Source organism: Hemitrygon akajei, chromosome 29, assembly GCF_048418815.1.
Source record: "Hemitrygon akajei chromosome 29, sHemAka1.3, whole genome shotgun sequence".
NCBI classification, from domain to species: domain Eukaryota; kingdom Metazoa; phylum Chordata; class Chondrichthyes; order Myliobatiformes; family Dasyatidae; genus Hemitrygon; species Hemitrygon akajei.
In genome coordinates this window covers 21,424,599-21,441,617 of record NC_133152.1, presented here as the reverse complement: position 1 = coordinate 21,441,617, position 17,019 = coordinate 21,424,599, and the positions used below count along the sequence as shown (strand labels likewise).

At 41.3% G+C, this 17,019-nt stretch overlaps 2 protein-coding genes across 3 annotated transcripts in view; one reads left to right on the top strand and one right to left on the bottom strand.

The window, feature by feature from the left end:
- Position 1: 1 nt before the first annotated feature.
- ppcs (phosphopantothenoylcysteine synthetase) lies at positions 2 to 7,420 on the bottom strand. The gene is made up of 3 exons (XM_073031809.1): positions 6,671 to 7,420; positions 1,873 to 1,976; positions 2 to 803 (listed from the first exon to the last, which is right to left on the bottom strand). The coding sequence occupies exons 1-3, from the start codon at positions 7,302 to 7,304 to the stop codon at positions 471 to 473; spliced, it is 1,071 nt and encodes a 356-aa protein (XP_072887910.1). The 5' UTR covers positions 7,305 to 7,420; the 3' UTR covers positions 2 to 470.
- Positions 7,421 to 7,506: 86 nt separating this feature from the next.
- Positions 7,507 to 17,019, top strand: part of zmynd12 (zinc finger, MYND-type containing 12) — a 27,931-nt gene continuing 18,418 nt past the window's right edge. For both annotated transcript variants that reach the window (XM_073031808.1, XM_073031807.1), the window contains exons 1-3: positions 7,507 to 7,665; positions 9,662 to 9,803; positions 15,222 to 15,393. In XM_073031808.1, coding sequence (XP_072887909.1) covers positions 7,550 to 7,665; positions 9,662 to 9,803; positions 15,222 to 15,393 — 430 coding nt within the window. In that variant the 5' untranslated portion in view covers positions 7,507 to 7,549. The remainder of the gene's footprint in view (positions 7,666 to 9,661; positions 9,804 to 15,221; positions 15,394 to 17,019) is intronic.

Sequence of the window (17,019 nt, the reverse complement as noted above, 5' to 3'; positions counted from 1 at the left end):
ACGAGGTACATCATTGATTTATTTAATATCAGGGTTAAGATATCTATTGTATTCACCAGTCTCTACAACTATAAAATATTTGAAGACTTGATAGATTAATATTCTGAAGTTCACATCTCATTAACAGTATTGATAGCTTTACTCCCATCCAATGAAAATGAAGCATTTCTGTAGTGAAAAAAGCAACATTGTGCTCTCCTCAGTTATAAGAAGTTCCATCTGTTTAACAATAAGATCCCATGTTGCTTTTTAATTAGGCATTAGCAGGATCAAGGAGGAGCTCTAAAACCTGACTGCTGCTTAGATTTAGAATTATCCAGACAAAAATTAAGTACATTTAAAAAGAACATTAAACAAAACACCAGTTCTCCCAGCTGGTTTTGTTCACATTTGCAAGATATTGTCCTTTTGTTCCATCATTCCAATAGTTCATTCTATCAACTGTTCCCTATACATTTCCAATACAATACTTACTCAGGATTTGAGTTCTTTTCTATAAAATTAGTTTGACATTCACTTAAATGTTCCACAATCTTCTCTTCAATTTCTCGGTGTTGCTTCGCTTCCTTCTCTGAAAGTGCGAGATCAATTTGGGAATCCTCGGTGACTATGAGTACATACACCCTCCGCGTTTCAAGAATATTGGCAACAACCACCTGATGTCTGTAAGTTGCTAAAGCTTTACGTGCTCGAGCAACCAGCTGTGACGAGTCAGTCTCCAACTTGAAGGATGTGACAAATGCATGAGGAGCCCAGTCCTTCACAAGAGGAGCAAGCATCTTGGGTACCATTTGCATAGTTAACTAAAACAAAATACAAAAATAATGGTTAAATCACCATGATTTCTACATTCTAATATTTTCCTAAAGAATGTTTATTGCACTTCAGTTTTAATTTCTTTAACACATTTAAGGGGCAAGCCAATTAGAAAAAGAAAACTAGTACAGGTTGAGTACCCCTTATCCAAAACGTGTTTAGAATTTCAGAATATATAATGAGACAGCTTGGGATCACCATCATTTCTGACTCTGAATTTAAGTGCTACCGGCAATCAGTCTGTCTTAAACTTGATCATCACATATGTATTTAACAGTAAAAATTACATACCATTATAACTTAATAATATAATGTGTGCAGGTAACAAAAGCAGCATCGGGAGAATACCTGAATCAGCTGTTGAACAACAACAAATAATGGCAGGCTTTCAGTCTCCACCTACGATGGCGTGTTTAGATTAAAAGACTACAGTGCACTATTTGCATTTTACTTATGTTTTTGTAAGGTATATAAACAATCAGCATCGTAGACTTGTTCTGGTGTTAGATTTTTATCAGCAATGTTCTTCAATCAATAAATTTCTCTGCTGCTTTGTGATCACCAGACACTTTAAAAATTTAATGCCATGCCTGTCCTTAATTTTCTGCAACCAACCTATAGAATATTCACAAATACCTTCAATTTTCAGTTCATCATGATAGACCCTTGCTTGTTTCATTATCAGTACACCATTTAAGTGGCATTATTTTCACTGACGCTGACAAATCTGTTTCAAATACATGATTGAAATTTGTATTATTTTTTACTTTAAGCAGTAATTTTCTATTTTTCATTAACTTCTGTCCATTGCTTAGGTGAGGTCACTTTCTCGGAACCGATGTGCAGAGATCTGTGCTTCACCTGGGAACCTACCCAGCACTTTGTGGAATTTTCCATTTGTGACCACGCTCAATTACTGGATTTCGGAGGTTTTCCAATTTTGGATTTTCAGATAAGGGGTGCTCTCCCTGTACAAACTACTCCAAAATGCTTCAAAGTAGGAATTCCCCATTTATAGTAAAAACTACTCCAGATGTGGTCAGACACTTAAATCACCTGCAGAGGGCTAGCACCCGACTGAATTTTATGCTCTGGCATCTCTGATGCAGGAATGAAGAAATCCGACACGGCTGCTGCAAGGTAGAACATTGCTCTTGGTCCTATAAAAAGATGTACAGAGGCATACCACGTTAGTCAATAGATTCTCCTGACTTCTAAACCCTGTAAGAATGATTCTTCGTTCTACTGAATAGATCAGTTGTTCTCTGCCCAGACCACTATTTCAGAAAGTTCATGGAACTCAGTATCTGGAGTAAGTACCCCATCCACCCGCCACCCCACTCGGGATAGGGTTCCCCTTGTCCTTACCTACCACCCCACCAGCCTCCAGGTCCAACATATAATTCAACGTAACTTCTGCCACCTCCAACGGGATCCCACTACCAAACACATTTTTCCCTCCCCCCCCCTTCTGCTTTTCGCAGGGATCGCTCCCTACGCGACTCCCTTGTCCACTAGTTCCCCCCATCCCTTCCCACCGATCTCCCTCCTGGCACTTATCCTTGTAAACGGAACAAGTGCTACACCTGCCCTTACACTTCCTCCCTCACCACCATTCAGGGCCCCAGACAGTCCTTCCAGGTGAGGCGACACTTCACCTGTGAGTCAGCTGGTGTGGTATACTGTGTCCGGTGCTCCCAGTGCGGCCTTTTATATATTGGTGAGGCCCGACGCAGACTGGGGAGACCATTTCGCAGAACACCTACGCTTGGTCTGCCAGAAAAAGCAGGATCTCCCAGTGGCCACACATTTTAATTCCACGTCCCATTCCCATTCCGATATGTCTATCCATGGCCTCCTCTATTGTCAAAATGAATCCAAACTCAGGTTGGAGGAACAACACCTTATATACCGGCTGGGTAGCCTCCAACCTGATGGCATGAACATTGACTTCTCTAACTTCCGTTAATGCCCCTCCTCCCCTTCTTACCCCATCCCTGACATATTTAGTTGTGTGCCTGTTCTCCATCTCCCTCTGGTGCTCCCCGCCTTTCTTTCTCCTGAGGCCTCCCGTCCCATGATCCTTTCCCTTCTCCAGGTCTGTATCACTTTCGCCAATCACCTTTCCAGCTCTTAGCTTCATCCCACCCCCTCCAGTCTTCTATCATTTCGCATTTCCCCCTCCCCCCACTATTTTCAAATCTCTTACTATCTTTCCTTTCGGTTAGTCCTGATGAAGGGTCTTGGCCCGAAACGTTGACAGCGCTTCTCCCTATAGATGCTGCCTAGCCTGCTGTGTTCTACCAGCATTTTGTGTGTGTTGTTGCTTGAATTTCCAGCATCTGCAGATTTCCTCGTGTTTGATCTGAAGTAAGTGGTTTAATTGTTACTGCAGCTATACACAATGTCAGTGGTAATGCATATTCAAAGAAAATTATTTTGTTTACGTAAAGAAGAACACAAATCTCAATTGAATAATGCAAATATCTCCATCAAATCTAACGGTCAAGATGGCGTCTGCATTCAACACTCCTTCGGTCGACAGCTTCTGGATAGATCATGAAACCACGTATTCCACTTCTTTTATGCCTTTTACGTTTAGTTTTCATCTTGAGTGTGATTCTGGAACAGTTGGAGCCTGTGATTTGCAGTTTGGAGATCGTTTGGTTATTTCGGCGCTCTGCAGTCTCCGAGGGGATTCTGTGAGGCAGAGGCAGCGTGTGGGAACCTCATGGCAAGAAGGCTGCAAGCCGATGTTCGACTCCATTTCACTGACTAAAGCAACAAGGGAGACTAAAACGCTGGCTGCCGGCCTTTTTAAATCCCTCTGCTGTTGAGGGGGGAGGAGGACCGTCTTATCACTGGTGAAATTGAAACACAGGCTACCTTTGGGCATTGCTCTGCTGCCCAAGAGGGGAGACTGCTATTTTAAATTGCTGGGGGATTGCTCTGGTGCCAGAGAGGGGAGACTGCTATTTTAAATTGCTGGGGCATTGCTCTGGTGCCAGAGAGGGGAGACTGCTATTTTAAATTGCTGGGGCATTGCTCTGCTGCCCAAGAGGGGAGACTGCTATTTTAAATTGCTGGGGGATTGCTCTGCTGCCCAAGAGGGGAGACTGCTATTTTAAATTGCTGGGGGATTGCTCTGGTGCCAGAGAGGGGAGACTGCTATTTTAAATTGCTGGGGGATTGCTCTGCTGCCCAAGAGGGGAGACTGCTATTTTAAATTGCTGGGGGATTGCTCTGCTGCCCAAGAGGGGAGACTGCTATTTAAAATCGCTGGGGGATTGCTCTGGTGCCAGAGAGGGGAGACTGCTATTTTAAATTGCTGGGGGATTGCTCTGCTGCCCAAGAGGGGAGACTGCTATTTTAAATCGCTGGGGGATTGCTCTGCTGCCCAAGAGGGGAGACTGCTATTTTAAATTGCTGGGGGATTGCTCTGGTGCCAGAGAGGGGAGACTTTTATTGGTTGGTGAGACTGAATCGCCAGCTGCCTGCCTTTTAAAATCGCTGGGGGATTTGCTCTGCTGCCAGAGAGGGAAGACTGCCTTTTTAAATCGCTGGTGAGATCACTCTGCAATGAAGAGGGAGAATGTTGCCCAGGTTTTCTGCGTTTTGTATGTGGACTTTTTTTTTTAGTCTTTTGGGTTTTTTGTATTCTATGTTTCTTGCCTGATCTTTCTCGGTTTTTTTGTGTGTGGGAAGGGGGATTTAGAGGGTCGATGTGCCTGTTCCATTTTTGTTTGTTTTTTTTGTGTGGGGAGGAGGGATTTGGGGGTTGATGGTCATGCTGCTGTTCTTTTCTTTCTTGGTTTTGTAGTAACTTCTACTTTAAAAGAGGACCGCGCGACAACTTCATGTCCAAAAGAAAATTTTTTTTATCTGGGATGGCAAAACCGATAGTTACATACAGAGGCTTTCGCTGAACCGTATGGCATGACGGCAAGCTATACACATGCACACCAGAGAAGACGGAAGTAAACACCCCCCCCCCCCCCCCCAACCCCAGGACCAGCCTCTCTTTATAAACAGCTTCCCCTGGTGGGAATATTCCTATATTACCATTATCCTAATTAGTATTAACTTATTTTTATAATCCTCACATTACAACAGGTTTTGTGCTATCTGGAGAAGAAAAATTTCAAAGTTGTATACTTTGATACAAATGAATCTTTGAACCTTTTAAATATCAAACTGACTTAGACTGTCTTTCCTCTTATGTACCTTAAAGGCAACTTTCCAGATTTAATGACAGTCTATGAAAATATTACAAGCCTGATATTTCAAAAATGTTATTACCAACTACCTGAAAATTCACACATTAAATACAATTTCCTTTTCTAGGATTCCTTAGATGGTGAATCCTAGAAATCTGAAACCAAAACAGAAAATAGTACCGTACATTATGCTTCATCCAGAGAGAGAAGAAAAAGGAATTAATGTCTCAGGTCAAAAGACCTTTTTGAGTTACATAGAATAATACAGTACATTATAGGCCATTCAACCCACAATGTTGTGCCAGCCCTGCCTCCCATATAACCCTCCACCTTAAATTCCTCCATATACCTGTCTAGTAGTCTCTTAAATTTCACTAGTGTATCTGCCTCCACCACTGACTCAGGCAACCTTTTTATTAAAGGTTATAAACCTGAAGCATCGATTGGGCTTTCTCCCAAAATGCTGTACAACGATGCCGACTCTGGTAAACATGATTTTCTAAGTGCCTTGTACTACCACTTTGCTGACAGGTTCCCATTAATCTCTGTCAGGCTAACAGGCATGGGGGGGGGGGGGGGTCCTCAATTTCTTCCTCTCCTTTCATAGTAGCAGGGTTATCTCTGCTACCTTGCAATCTGTGTTCTTTCTGGTATCTTTGGAATTCTGAAAAAACATTACTATTGCATCTATCAATCTATCATCTTTTTCAGAACCCCGAGCATGTGTGAATTCAATAGGCTGAAGAGCCTGTTTTTGTGCTACCTGGCTAATATAAAGGAAGGGAGGATTGATGTATATTGCACAATATTGGTCAAAACAAACACTGCAGTTTGGAAAGGTATGGTTTTTACTGGAAGTATCATCAATTGGGGCAATATGACTTGAGATGAATATAGTAGCCATAGATTCCCAGAAAACTGTGATGAGGGAGTCACGTGCCCACAAGCAATAGAAGGGACCAACAGAGAGAAAAAAATATGCAAAGCAAATTTCTAAGTGTTATAATAACATGGGATTTCAGCTACATTAATATGTACTGGCGGAGAATCACTGACCAAGTCTCCCCAGGTTTACTGCGTTGAATGTCTTATTTCACTCTGAAATAGCCTATCCTTTATTTTGAGACTGACCCCTCGTACTACGCAACAAAGCTGGGAAAATATCAACTCCGTCGACCTCTAGAAATTCTGCACACTTCAATGAAGTCACCTCATTTTTCGAGACAAGATTTAGCCTGTTCAATCTCTCCTCATGAGACATCTGCATCCCAAGAACCAGTATGGTAAACCTCTGCAGCACTGTATAGCAAGTAAATCCTGCTTTAAATGAGGAAACCAAAACTACACAGTAATGGTCTCACCACGGGCATAAGTGTTGGAAGCAAGCAGAACATTTACTAAAAAAGGGAAGTTACAGTACGACAGCCAAAACACTAGTTAGGCACCGCCACATAATCCAATAAAAGCAAACCTAAACTGCAGATACACTATAAATATGTGATTGCACTCGTGAGATTACAACGGAATAGCTACAGAACAGCTTGTTGCAAGGACAAAATACAAAGCCTTCCAAGTTGTAGGAAATCCCTGACAGACTCTGTACACATACAAAAAAAACACTTTAAACGTTCTCCTACCAATGGGGTTAAGCGCCTGAGCCGCCGCCCTGAGCAGGTACAAGTAATCAGACAAGGTGTTGAACTCCACGGACAGGAGCAAGCCGGCTTCTCGTACGGCGGTGTAACGCTGCAACACCGGCACGATGTCCGGCAGCACTGACTGGTCAGCTTCCACCCGCCAGCAGGTGGACGAGGCGTCCTGTACGGCCTTCAACGTGTCCAAGATATTGAGGCCAGAGTAGCGCCGGGAAAATGGGAAGAGCGAGCGGTGGCGGTGCAAGAAGATCACGGCGTAGCCCAGGTTTAGGAAGTACTCGGCGGACACGGCGCCGCGCCAGCCGCTGCTGAAATTGTCCAGGAAGCGGACGGTCCGCGACTCAAGCGGCACCTTGGTGCCGCCCGAGGTCACCAGCACCACCCTGCGGCCTTGGCTGGCGTGTTGTAGCGCGAACTCGGCCATAGCCTGGGCCGAGGCGTCCGCGTTCGGCGGCGGTACGCAGTCGGAAAAGAACCCGGTCCATTCCGACTCGCCCTCCGCCTCAGCCACCACCGCCGCCATGACAACTGGTTCCCTCTGTAATAGCAACCGGCAGCGAACCGTGCACCCACTCAGTCTTCCGCCCGGAGTTCTCCCCTCCAGGGTGGCTGACATTGACTTCAAACATCATTAAACAGCACTTCGATTATTCAGATTGTTCTCGTTTATAATTGAAATTGGTTTGTGATATGATATCTTTGTAGCAGAAGCAAGTTCTAGATTCTGTGGAGTGCTCGACAACGTGTAAGTCCGTAGCAACGAGTCACAAGTCCCTAGCAACGTGTCCCAAGTCCTTAGTAACACTACACTTCAGGAGCAGAGAGGGTTTCCGATAAGAATTGATCTCCCAAGATATCGACATGCTAAGTTCCTCTATTTATCCGCTTGCTAATCCCAAGGGTGTCAAAATGGAATGTGAGATATGCCAAAAAACCGCTCACATTATGTGCACCCAGTGCAGGGTGACTTTCTACTGGTGAGTAAAGGCTTGCGTTTCACCGTGGCTAAATCTAGTTAGGCAGCTGACCAAACAAGAACTATGGGGAAGGATTCCGACTCCATTTCAGATTTGTTTAAAGTTGCTATCAATAGTTGAATGAACTAAAGTACCCATTTTACAAAGGAACAGAGAAAATAAACTTAATCGTAAAGAAAACAACGAACATCTGGGGTTCGCTAGACCTATGAAATTGTACTGACAGTTAAAGCTTTCCAGAGTACAACAATTTTCATTAATTTGTGATTCAGACAGAGCAGATTTATGAAGGCATCAATTATAAGATATTCAAGTACCAATAAAATGACATAATTCTGTACAAATGCAACTTCAATAATAATGGGAAAACATCTAGCACGTTGGTGAAAACAACTGTAATCAGTTTTTTGTTACTAAAGATGAAATTTTAATCTGGTACTGGATTAATGCTGAAAAGTACAATATTCTTTTAAAAAAGAAAATGCAAATACCTCAAATAGAGTCAGATCAGTTGCTGAATTTACTTGTAAGTGTGAGATTTTATTTTTTAAAAGTTCATTTTCTTACCCACGGCTTAATTTTCTGGGCAAAATAAAGTATTGAAAATTTCCATTGAAAAAGAATATCAATGAGAAATGATCAAAATAAATCTGCCTTAGGGTTAAATTCATTCTAAGTCCGCTCTACAGAAGTGGAAGTTTGCGTAGGTCTACTGAAGTTGTTGAGATAAGGTGTAAGTGGACTATGAAACTAACATTATTCTGTTATCCAACACATCTTTAAAATCTTCTTCCAATTCCAGTGTTAACAATATGTGAATAGATCGTAGATTTCTTGAGTCCACATCATAATTTAAATCTCTTTCCATCATTTCCCATTAAAATTTCCCAAAGATCCATTTTCCTATCTTATTTTCACTTCCATACCTTGTGCCCTCTGCAAACTCATCACTTTTGGCATCTACTTTCTGTTGTCGAAACCCCATTCCTGTTATGCTGTTGACTACCCAAGTTTCTTTCTTGCTTGCTATCTAATGTCACTCTCTAATCTTTCTTTCCTTTCAGTTACCATCCCTTCACTGTGCATTTGAGTTTCATTCCCAAATCTCCCAATCCCACAAGTCACATACACTCATCTGTTGGCATCTTCAGGTCCCACGTTGACTACTAGTTCGCCAAACCTCAAATTTAAAATTCTCAATCTTATATTCAAGTCTTTCTTTGACTGCATCCTCACTATCTCCTTATTTTCCCTTCAACATGAAATTTTCTCTTTCCTTTGATTCCTTCATTGCTATGTTCACAAAGACAGTATGCTTTCAACCGTCTAGAATTCCCTTCTAAGTTACTGCATTTCTCATGTATCCTTTGACCATGCATCCTGATATCTTCTGCTTTCTCTTGGTGGCCCACTTTACAGTATACCTGCTTGCTTTGTACCAGATCTTATTTTCATAGATGCTGCCTGACCTGCAGAGTTCCTCCAGCATCTTATGTGTGTTACTCTGGATTTCCAGCATCTGCAGAATCTCTTGTGTTTATATTTAGGAAGTAGTTTTAATAAAAATATTGAATATATATATGCCATGCCATCTGGAGTTTCTCTATTGGACATTAAGCCTGGGACTGTCTGCCTATTTCAGTCATTATGCTGGATGTGATAGAAGTATGGCACTTTTGAAGAAAACCAAACATTTTCCCCAGAGAACATTTCACACTTAACTAACACCTCATTGGTCATTTCATTACTCCTCTTTGCAGGAGGGATTGACATGGGGCAATTTGGACAAAACAAAAATCACTAGCCAGATTGGTATAGACTGTATAGTATTGAGTCTGGAATGGTTCTATGAGATATGATTAAAATGCAACATCACAACAACAACCATTTGCTCAATATATGGTCGACACATATTTATTGACTGAGCCAGCTTTTGTGCATTCCTTCGTTATGGATGATCTCTCATCAATAAGTGCCCATAATTGTCTTCTCTCAGTGATGTAACACACCAAGCGGCGGATTGGAATGGAATCCATGAGAAGATTTGTCAGCTTCTGATTCCAGTACGGATGCCACTGCCATTCTTCAGCTCTAAAAAGGAGCGAGATCACAGTAAGGAGCAGCTGGTGCAGAGACAGGTAAACACCAAGTATCTTTCATCCACTTTGTTCATTTTTCTTGCTCCAGTTTTCTCTTGTCCTCTCCACTAACAGCAACCATAAATGTCATCTTGTATATGTGATTGCAGGCAGAGTTTTCCCAAAATAACGGCCAGGTGTTGGCAAAACATCTATTTCAATCTGCACTACAGTCCTCAGCAGCATTTCACACCAGGAAGGCTGTCTTTTATTTCAAAATTCGAAGTAAATTTTATTATCAAAGTACATATATGTCACCATATATAAACTTGAGATTCATTTCCTTGTGGGCTTACTCAAGAAATCTATAGAATAATAACTATAACAGAATCACTGAAAGACCACCCAACTAGGGCATTCAACCAGAGTGCAGATGACAACAAGATGTGCAAATGCAAAAAGAAGAAGCAAAAGTAGTAAATAAATAAACAGTAAGTATCGCGAATATGAGACGAACAGTAAGGTTAAAAGTAAGTCCATTGTTTGTGGGAACATCTCAATGACGGGGCAAGTGAACTTGAGTGTAGGTAATCCCTTTTGTTCAAGAGCTTGATGATTGAGGGGTAGTACCTGTTCCTGGACATGGTGGTGTGAGTCCTGAGGCTCTTGTACCTTCTTCCTTATTTACTCCTTTACTGAGGTGTAAAACTTCTATTCCTACTCCCGTTGTTTTCAACATCATCTGAGTCAGCACTGACTAGAAAATAGACTTGGGACTTGGTTATCTACATGTCTGAGCTTGAAGTGGGCAGTTAACAACTTAATAGCCTGAAAAGCCACATTGAAGGGGCACTCGAACGAGGCTCATGAAGCTAAAAGCACATTGTTCAATGAAACAAGCTGTGCATGCCCTGCAGCTCACAAATATGGGCTTCTGTCATGGAGAAAGTGGAATTCACAAAGCAACCTGTAGGAGAGAAAAGAGATGTATATGAGGAGAGGGGTGGTGAGAAATGACTGCACTGGGGGATGAATGGCAGGAGGAGAGGGGGATTGGGAGCTTGGAAAAACAATCAATCAGACAGTTGGGGAAGAGTGATTGATGATGGGTGAATTGGGAAACAATTAGAAAAAGAGGAAATAGTCAGGGATTCTGAAGGATGGGAGCCTGCTTAATAGTCCAGGAAGGATACATCTATAGGGAGATAACTGGGGAAGGAGAATCATTTTGGTGGGGGTTCAGTGTGAGGTGGAGGGCGGTAGTGAGGAAAGACCTGAGAATGAGGTTAGGCAGTGCAGTTGAGAGCGTGATCACTGATGAAAATCAACAAAGGTACCTGAAGGATAATGGAAGCATAGGACCTCCTAGTCACATTCCTGATATAGTCAACCATCACTTTGAAGTAGGCTGAAGTAAACCTTGACTCTCCAGTTGAGCCTTGGTTCATTGTGCAGTTCTACACCATTAATGGGCAGCAATAGAGCAAAGGACATAGGAGCAGAATTAGGCCATTCAGCCCATTGAGTCTGCTCTGCCATTCTATCACGGCTGATCCCGGATCCCACTCAACCCCATACACCTGCCTTCTCACCATATCCTTTGATGCCCTGATCAATCAGCAAACTATTCACTTCTGCCTTAAATATATCCATGGACTTGGCCTCCACCACAGTCTGTGGCACAGCATTCCACAGATTCACTACTCTCTGGCTAAAAAAATACCTCCTCAATTTTGAGGCTGTGTCCTCTAGTTCTGGATATCCCCACCATAGGAAACATCCTCTCCACATCTACCTTATATAGTCTTTCAACATTCAGTAGGTTTCAATGAGATCCCACTGCATTCTTCTAAATTCCAATAGTACAGGCCCAAAGCTGCCAAATGCTCCTTATATGTTAACCCCTTTATTCCTGGAATCATCCTTGTGAACCTCCTCTAGACCCTCTCAAATGACAACACATCCTTCCTGAGATATGGGCCCTAAAACTGTTGACAATACTCCAAGTGCAGCCCAACTAGTACCTTATAAAGCCTCACCATTATCTTCTTGCTTTTATATTCTATTCCCCTTGAAATAAATGCCACCATTGCATTTGCCTTCTTTACCACAGAGTCAACCTGTAAATTACCCCAAACACAAGGAAATCTGCAGATGCTGGAAATTCAAGCAACACACACAACGAAGGGTCTCGGCCCGAAACATCAGCTGTACTTCTTCCTTTAGATGCTGCCTGTCCTGCTGTGTTCCATCAGCATTTTGTGTGTGTTGCTGTAAATTACCCATCTGGGAATCTTGCACAAGAACTCCAAAATCCCTTTGCACCTCTGATGTTTGAACCTTCTTCCCATTTAGAAAATAGTCCGCACTATTAGTGCAAGCCAAGTTTATGAAAGTGATATTAAATCAGTCAAGGTTTCATGGATACATTCATTTGTCACATGGTACACTGGAAAAAATAAATCTTCATTAGCTGTTGGAAGGATTTAATGCAGGGCTGGAAAAAGAGCCTTATACTGCATCTTAAGCATATAAATTGTGTGTCGCTGCTTAGTATGGACATTAGAAAAAGTGATCAATAATATTAAGAGACTAACATTCAAATTCTTCTGAATATAATTTTGTAATTTCTTCTTAAGATGTATCACAAGAAAATAATCTAAAACAATATTCTAAGAACAGATCCAGAAATATAAATTCAGAAAAGAATGAGTTTTATAAAGCATTTGAATTATATCTCCAGGATCATCCAAAGTGCTAAAATGGAAACAAGGCACTGGGATTATAATGCTAACAAGCATGACAGCCAAACAGCACGTAACAGATTATCACAATGTCAGTAATAGAAAACAGTGGTGGTAAAGAAAGTGGAAAAGAGATAATAGGTCTCTCGAAGTAAGTGACGCTGTTTCCAAAGAAATTTATTACCACAGAAGTGCAGGTAGATGACAAATCTGTTCAATACAAAAGGTTACCAAAGATGATTTGGAAATACAAATGATCTCTGGAGAGAGTGAGTCATAATCATGTATTGCTTGATTAAACCTTGTAATGATTGGATATTGACAGAGGGCAAGTTTTCCAATGAATCACAGGGAAAGCAATGTCAGAAGTAGTTTTACATTTCTTAAGGTAAAACAAAGGAATTTTGGTATTTTGGTGGAACTGTTATGCACCCTAACTGTGTATAAAAATGTCCTGTAATTTTTTTTACAATTTCTGCAATTGGAGACTGCAGACCACACCCATAAGGTGATTAGGCCCTTCTCCTACTAGGAGATTGACTGAATGAACACAGTTCTACTGGGGCATATGCACGCATGTGATTTCTTTTGCACAAGAATGAGCTGTGAATGAGTCAATTTTCTTGAGCATGAGTCAAAAAATAGATAGATGCCTGCTGAAAAAAGTAATACAATAGCTATGGGGTCTTAAAATATACTGAGCAAACCAAATCAGATTAAATAGCATAGAGGAAAAGAAACATCTGGAGTGTACAAGAGATTGTTTTCTAGATCAGTATGTTGAGAAACCAAAATGGAAGCTGGATATTTTAGATTTAGTGTTGTAAATGAAAAAAAGATGAATTAATTCTTTCTCCACGTTTTGTCACTTCCCCATGCAACAGCAGGAGATTCAATACCTCTTCTTTCACCTCTTCCCTCCCTGCCACCCAGGGACCCAAAGTCTTTCCGGGTGAAGCAGTGATTCCAATCTAGTGTAGTGCATTTGGTGTTCATAATGTAATCTCCCCTACTCTGGAGAAAACAACTGCAGGTCGGATGAATGTTTTGCAAATCAGCTGCATTCCATTCACGGGAGTGACGGTGCTGCATTAATACCCTTATTCCATTCCAGTCTGACCTCTTTATCTGTGGCTTCTTGCACTGTTCCAGTGAGGCCCAACAAAAGCCTGAGAAACAATAGCTCATTTGTGTCAATTAGGTATACTGTATTAAGTAAAAAGTCAACCTATATTCACAAGGCAGTTTGAACTTCATTCATAACTGATCATTAAGTTATGTTTGTCACTTGGAAGTGTGAGTTACTTGAACTGGCGTTAATAAAAAATTTTAAAATGCACCCAGGGTTCTTGCTCCTTGTCAGATTGTTGTACTGATAGTAATCCTTGTCAAAATACATTTATATGTGGAATATCAAATGTGGTTACATTGCTCTCCCATTGTTGAACAGCTTGTCAACATCCACTTTCTCAATTAGCACATGAAGCTTGGGGCATGAGGTTTGATGGAGTACCACTAAATTGTTTCTATAGAAAAGCCTTTCAGTAAAAGTTGAACTACAAAATTACTCATTCTCTTAAGTGGATGTCTTTAGCCAAGCACATTATAGTCATTATATTAATTGGTTGCTGTAGAAAGTAACATACTTAACACAAAAAAAATTAATGTTAATTAATACTTAGACTTACCGTATGAGGAATGTCTGGCAGCTCTTGGGCTGTATTCCCTGGAGTTCAGGAGAATGGGGGGGGGGGGGGATCTCATAGAAACATTCCAAATGTTAAAAGGCCTGAATAGATTTGATATGGCAAAGTTATTTCCCATGATAAGGGAGTCTAGAACAAGGGGGAACAACTTCAGGATTGAAGGACGTCCATTTAGATCAGAGATGCAGAGACATTACTTTAGTCAGAGGGTGGTAAATCTGTGGAATTTGTTGCCACGAGCAGCTATGGAGGCCAAGTCATTGGGTGCATTTAAGGCAAAGATAAGTTCTTGATTAGCCAGAGCATCATAGGGTATGGGGAGAAGGCAGGGGAGTGGGGCTGATTGGAAGAATTGGATTAGCCCAGTATTGAATGGCGGAGAAGACTCGATGGGCTGAATGGCCTACTCCTGCGCCTATATCTTATGGTCTTATGGACTTCTCTTTCTTTGGCCTCCTACAGTGTTTCAGCACCTCATCATCCATCTAGACAGGTTGCGATGTATGGGAACCTATGTTGAATTCAGCAGTTGCAGTTTGCTGGCCTTTCCCGTTTATGTCAGTGCTCTCATATAATGCCAACCTCCTGTAAGATTAACTTACTTTTGCTCTCTTTACACAGATGCATGTCAGATCTGCAACGTAGTTTCAGTATTATCTCTTCCAGCAATTCTTGTTCTCTGGTTCTGGTAATTCTAACATGTTCTTTGCTTTCTTTTCTCTCTCCATAACAGTTGGCAATTAGATATTTGTTACCTGGACAACCTTTGAATGTCCTTCTGTTCTCTCTGTTCTTTCCACTCTCTCCAACTTAAAACATACTTGTTTTTCCCCCATTTTTCCAGCTCTATCAACTGGGCTTACACCTAAAACATGACCTTCTCCTTCTCTCCACATACACTCGTTGACCTGGTGTGTATTTCCAGATTTTCTGTTTATCTTTAAAATTTCCAGCATCTGCATTTCCTAGGTTTAATAATATTTAACACTGATGGTTTATATTTCTTTCGAATGCTTTTGCTTTTACAGAAATATCTCATTGATCTGACACGAACTGTGGCTCAAAAGCTTCTGTTTGAGGGTAAACATGAAGAGGCTATCCCTGGAGCCTTGCAGTCCATGCGCTTTGCATCTGCTGTTTACGGCAGCCTCTCCGCTGAGTTAGTGCCGTCGCAATTACTCCTGGCTGAAGCTAGTATCGGTAAGAATGTTCAATGTACTACATGGATTGCCATGTCCCCTGTGAGGAACTAACCAGTCATTAAACTACGTCATTACAAACTGTCCATTTTTGATATTAAGAAGATAAATACAATTGTTTCCTAAATGGCACGAGGACCTGAGAAACAGAAAAAAATATCTTAAGGGTCCAAGTACAGAAATTTGTAAGAGCTACAGAATAACTGCTATAACAATTTTCAAAAGTGGATTGCTTGCCTTTATGTGGGAGGGCTAGAAGTCGCATTACAGTGGTTGAATTCTAGAGTACTGTGGTTCTAGGCACTGAACTTCAAGAAGTGAGGACAGAGCAGTTTCACCAACATAATTCTCAACTAAAGGGGTTAAATGATGAGGGATGATAGCATAAATTAGTTGTGTGATCAGTTAAGTATGGATTGCAAAGGAATTTAATTGAACAGCTTATTAAAGGAGTGGACTGGAACAATTAGAAAACCATTACTTCTTCATTTGATTGCTTGTGGGGTTCCCCCCTCCCCCCACCATTTTCATCTTCTTGCTTCAAAATGTGTGACTAAGGCGTACTTTCATGAAAAAAAATTGCATTGCCATGGCAGCAACTCTTCTTGGAACTTTGTCAACTCCAGAATGGAGATTGTGTGTGGAAATATTGAACATTTGATCCCTATGATGTATATTAATTTGTAATGTTGAGGCTTTATAAAGCACTAGTGAGGCCACACTCAAGAGTATTGTGAGCAGTTTTGGGTCCCTTATCTAAGAAAGGATGTGCTAACATTGGAGAGGGTTCAAAGGACATTCATGAAAATGATTCTGGGATTGAAAGGCTTGTCATATGAAGAGCATTCGATGGCTCTGGGCCTTTACTAACTGGAATTCAGAAAAATGAGGGGTGACCAATGAAACCTATGGAATGTTGAAAGGCCTCAATAAGAGTGGATATGGAGAGGATGTTTCCTAAGACCAGAGGTCCCAGCCTCAATAGAGGGACGTCCTATTGGAACAGGAATGAGGAGGAATTTCTTTAGCAAGAGAGTGGTGAATCTATGGAATTCGCTACCACAGGTGGGCTGTGGAGGCCAAGTCATTGGGTATATTAAGGCAGAGGTTGATAGAGTCTTGATTAGTCCAAGCATGAAGGGATATGGGGAGAAGGCAGAAAACTGGGGCTGAGAGGGAAAATGGATCAGCCATGATGGAATGGCCTCGTTCTGCTCCAATATCTTATGGTCTTAATTTTCAGAAAACTAACAGATTTTAAAAGGAGGATGTGCTTTCTTTCATTGAACTAGAATCCCATTAATTGAAAAGTGCTTTATAATAATTTTTCTGTGATTTTCTCATACAATGACAGCAAAAAATGGAATATTTCTGGAGTGTTAATAAAGCATTTTTACTCTGGTACCAATATTTGTTGAGAGCCTTTTCCAAGTGTTAATCTTATATGTCTATTGAAAGTCTGTGTGTTTAGCCCCCTGCTCTACCCACTTTATATTTATAACTGTGAGGCTAAGTACAACTCCAGGTTTGCTGACGATACCACTGTCATTGGCTGAATTAAAGGTGGTGTCGAATCAGCGTATAGGAGGGACTGAAAGTCTGGTTGAGTGGAACAAATCCCTTTAAA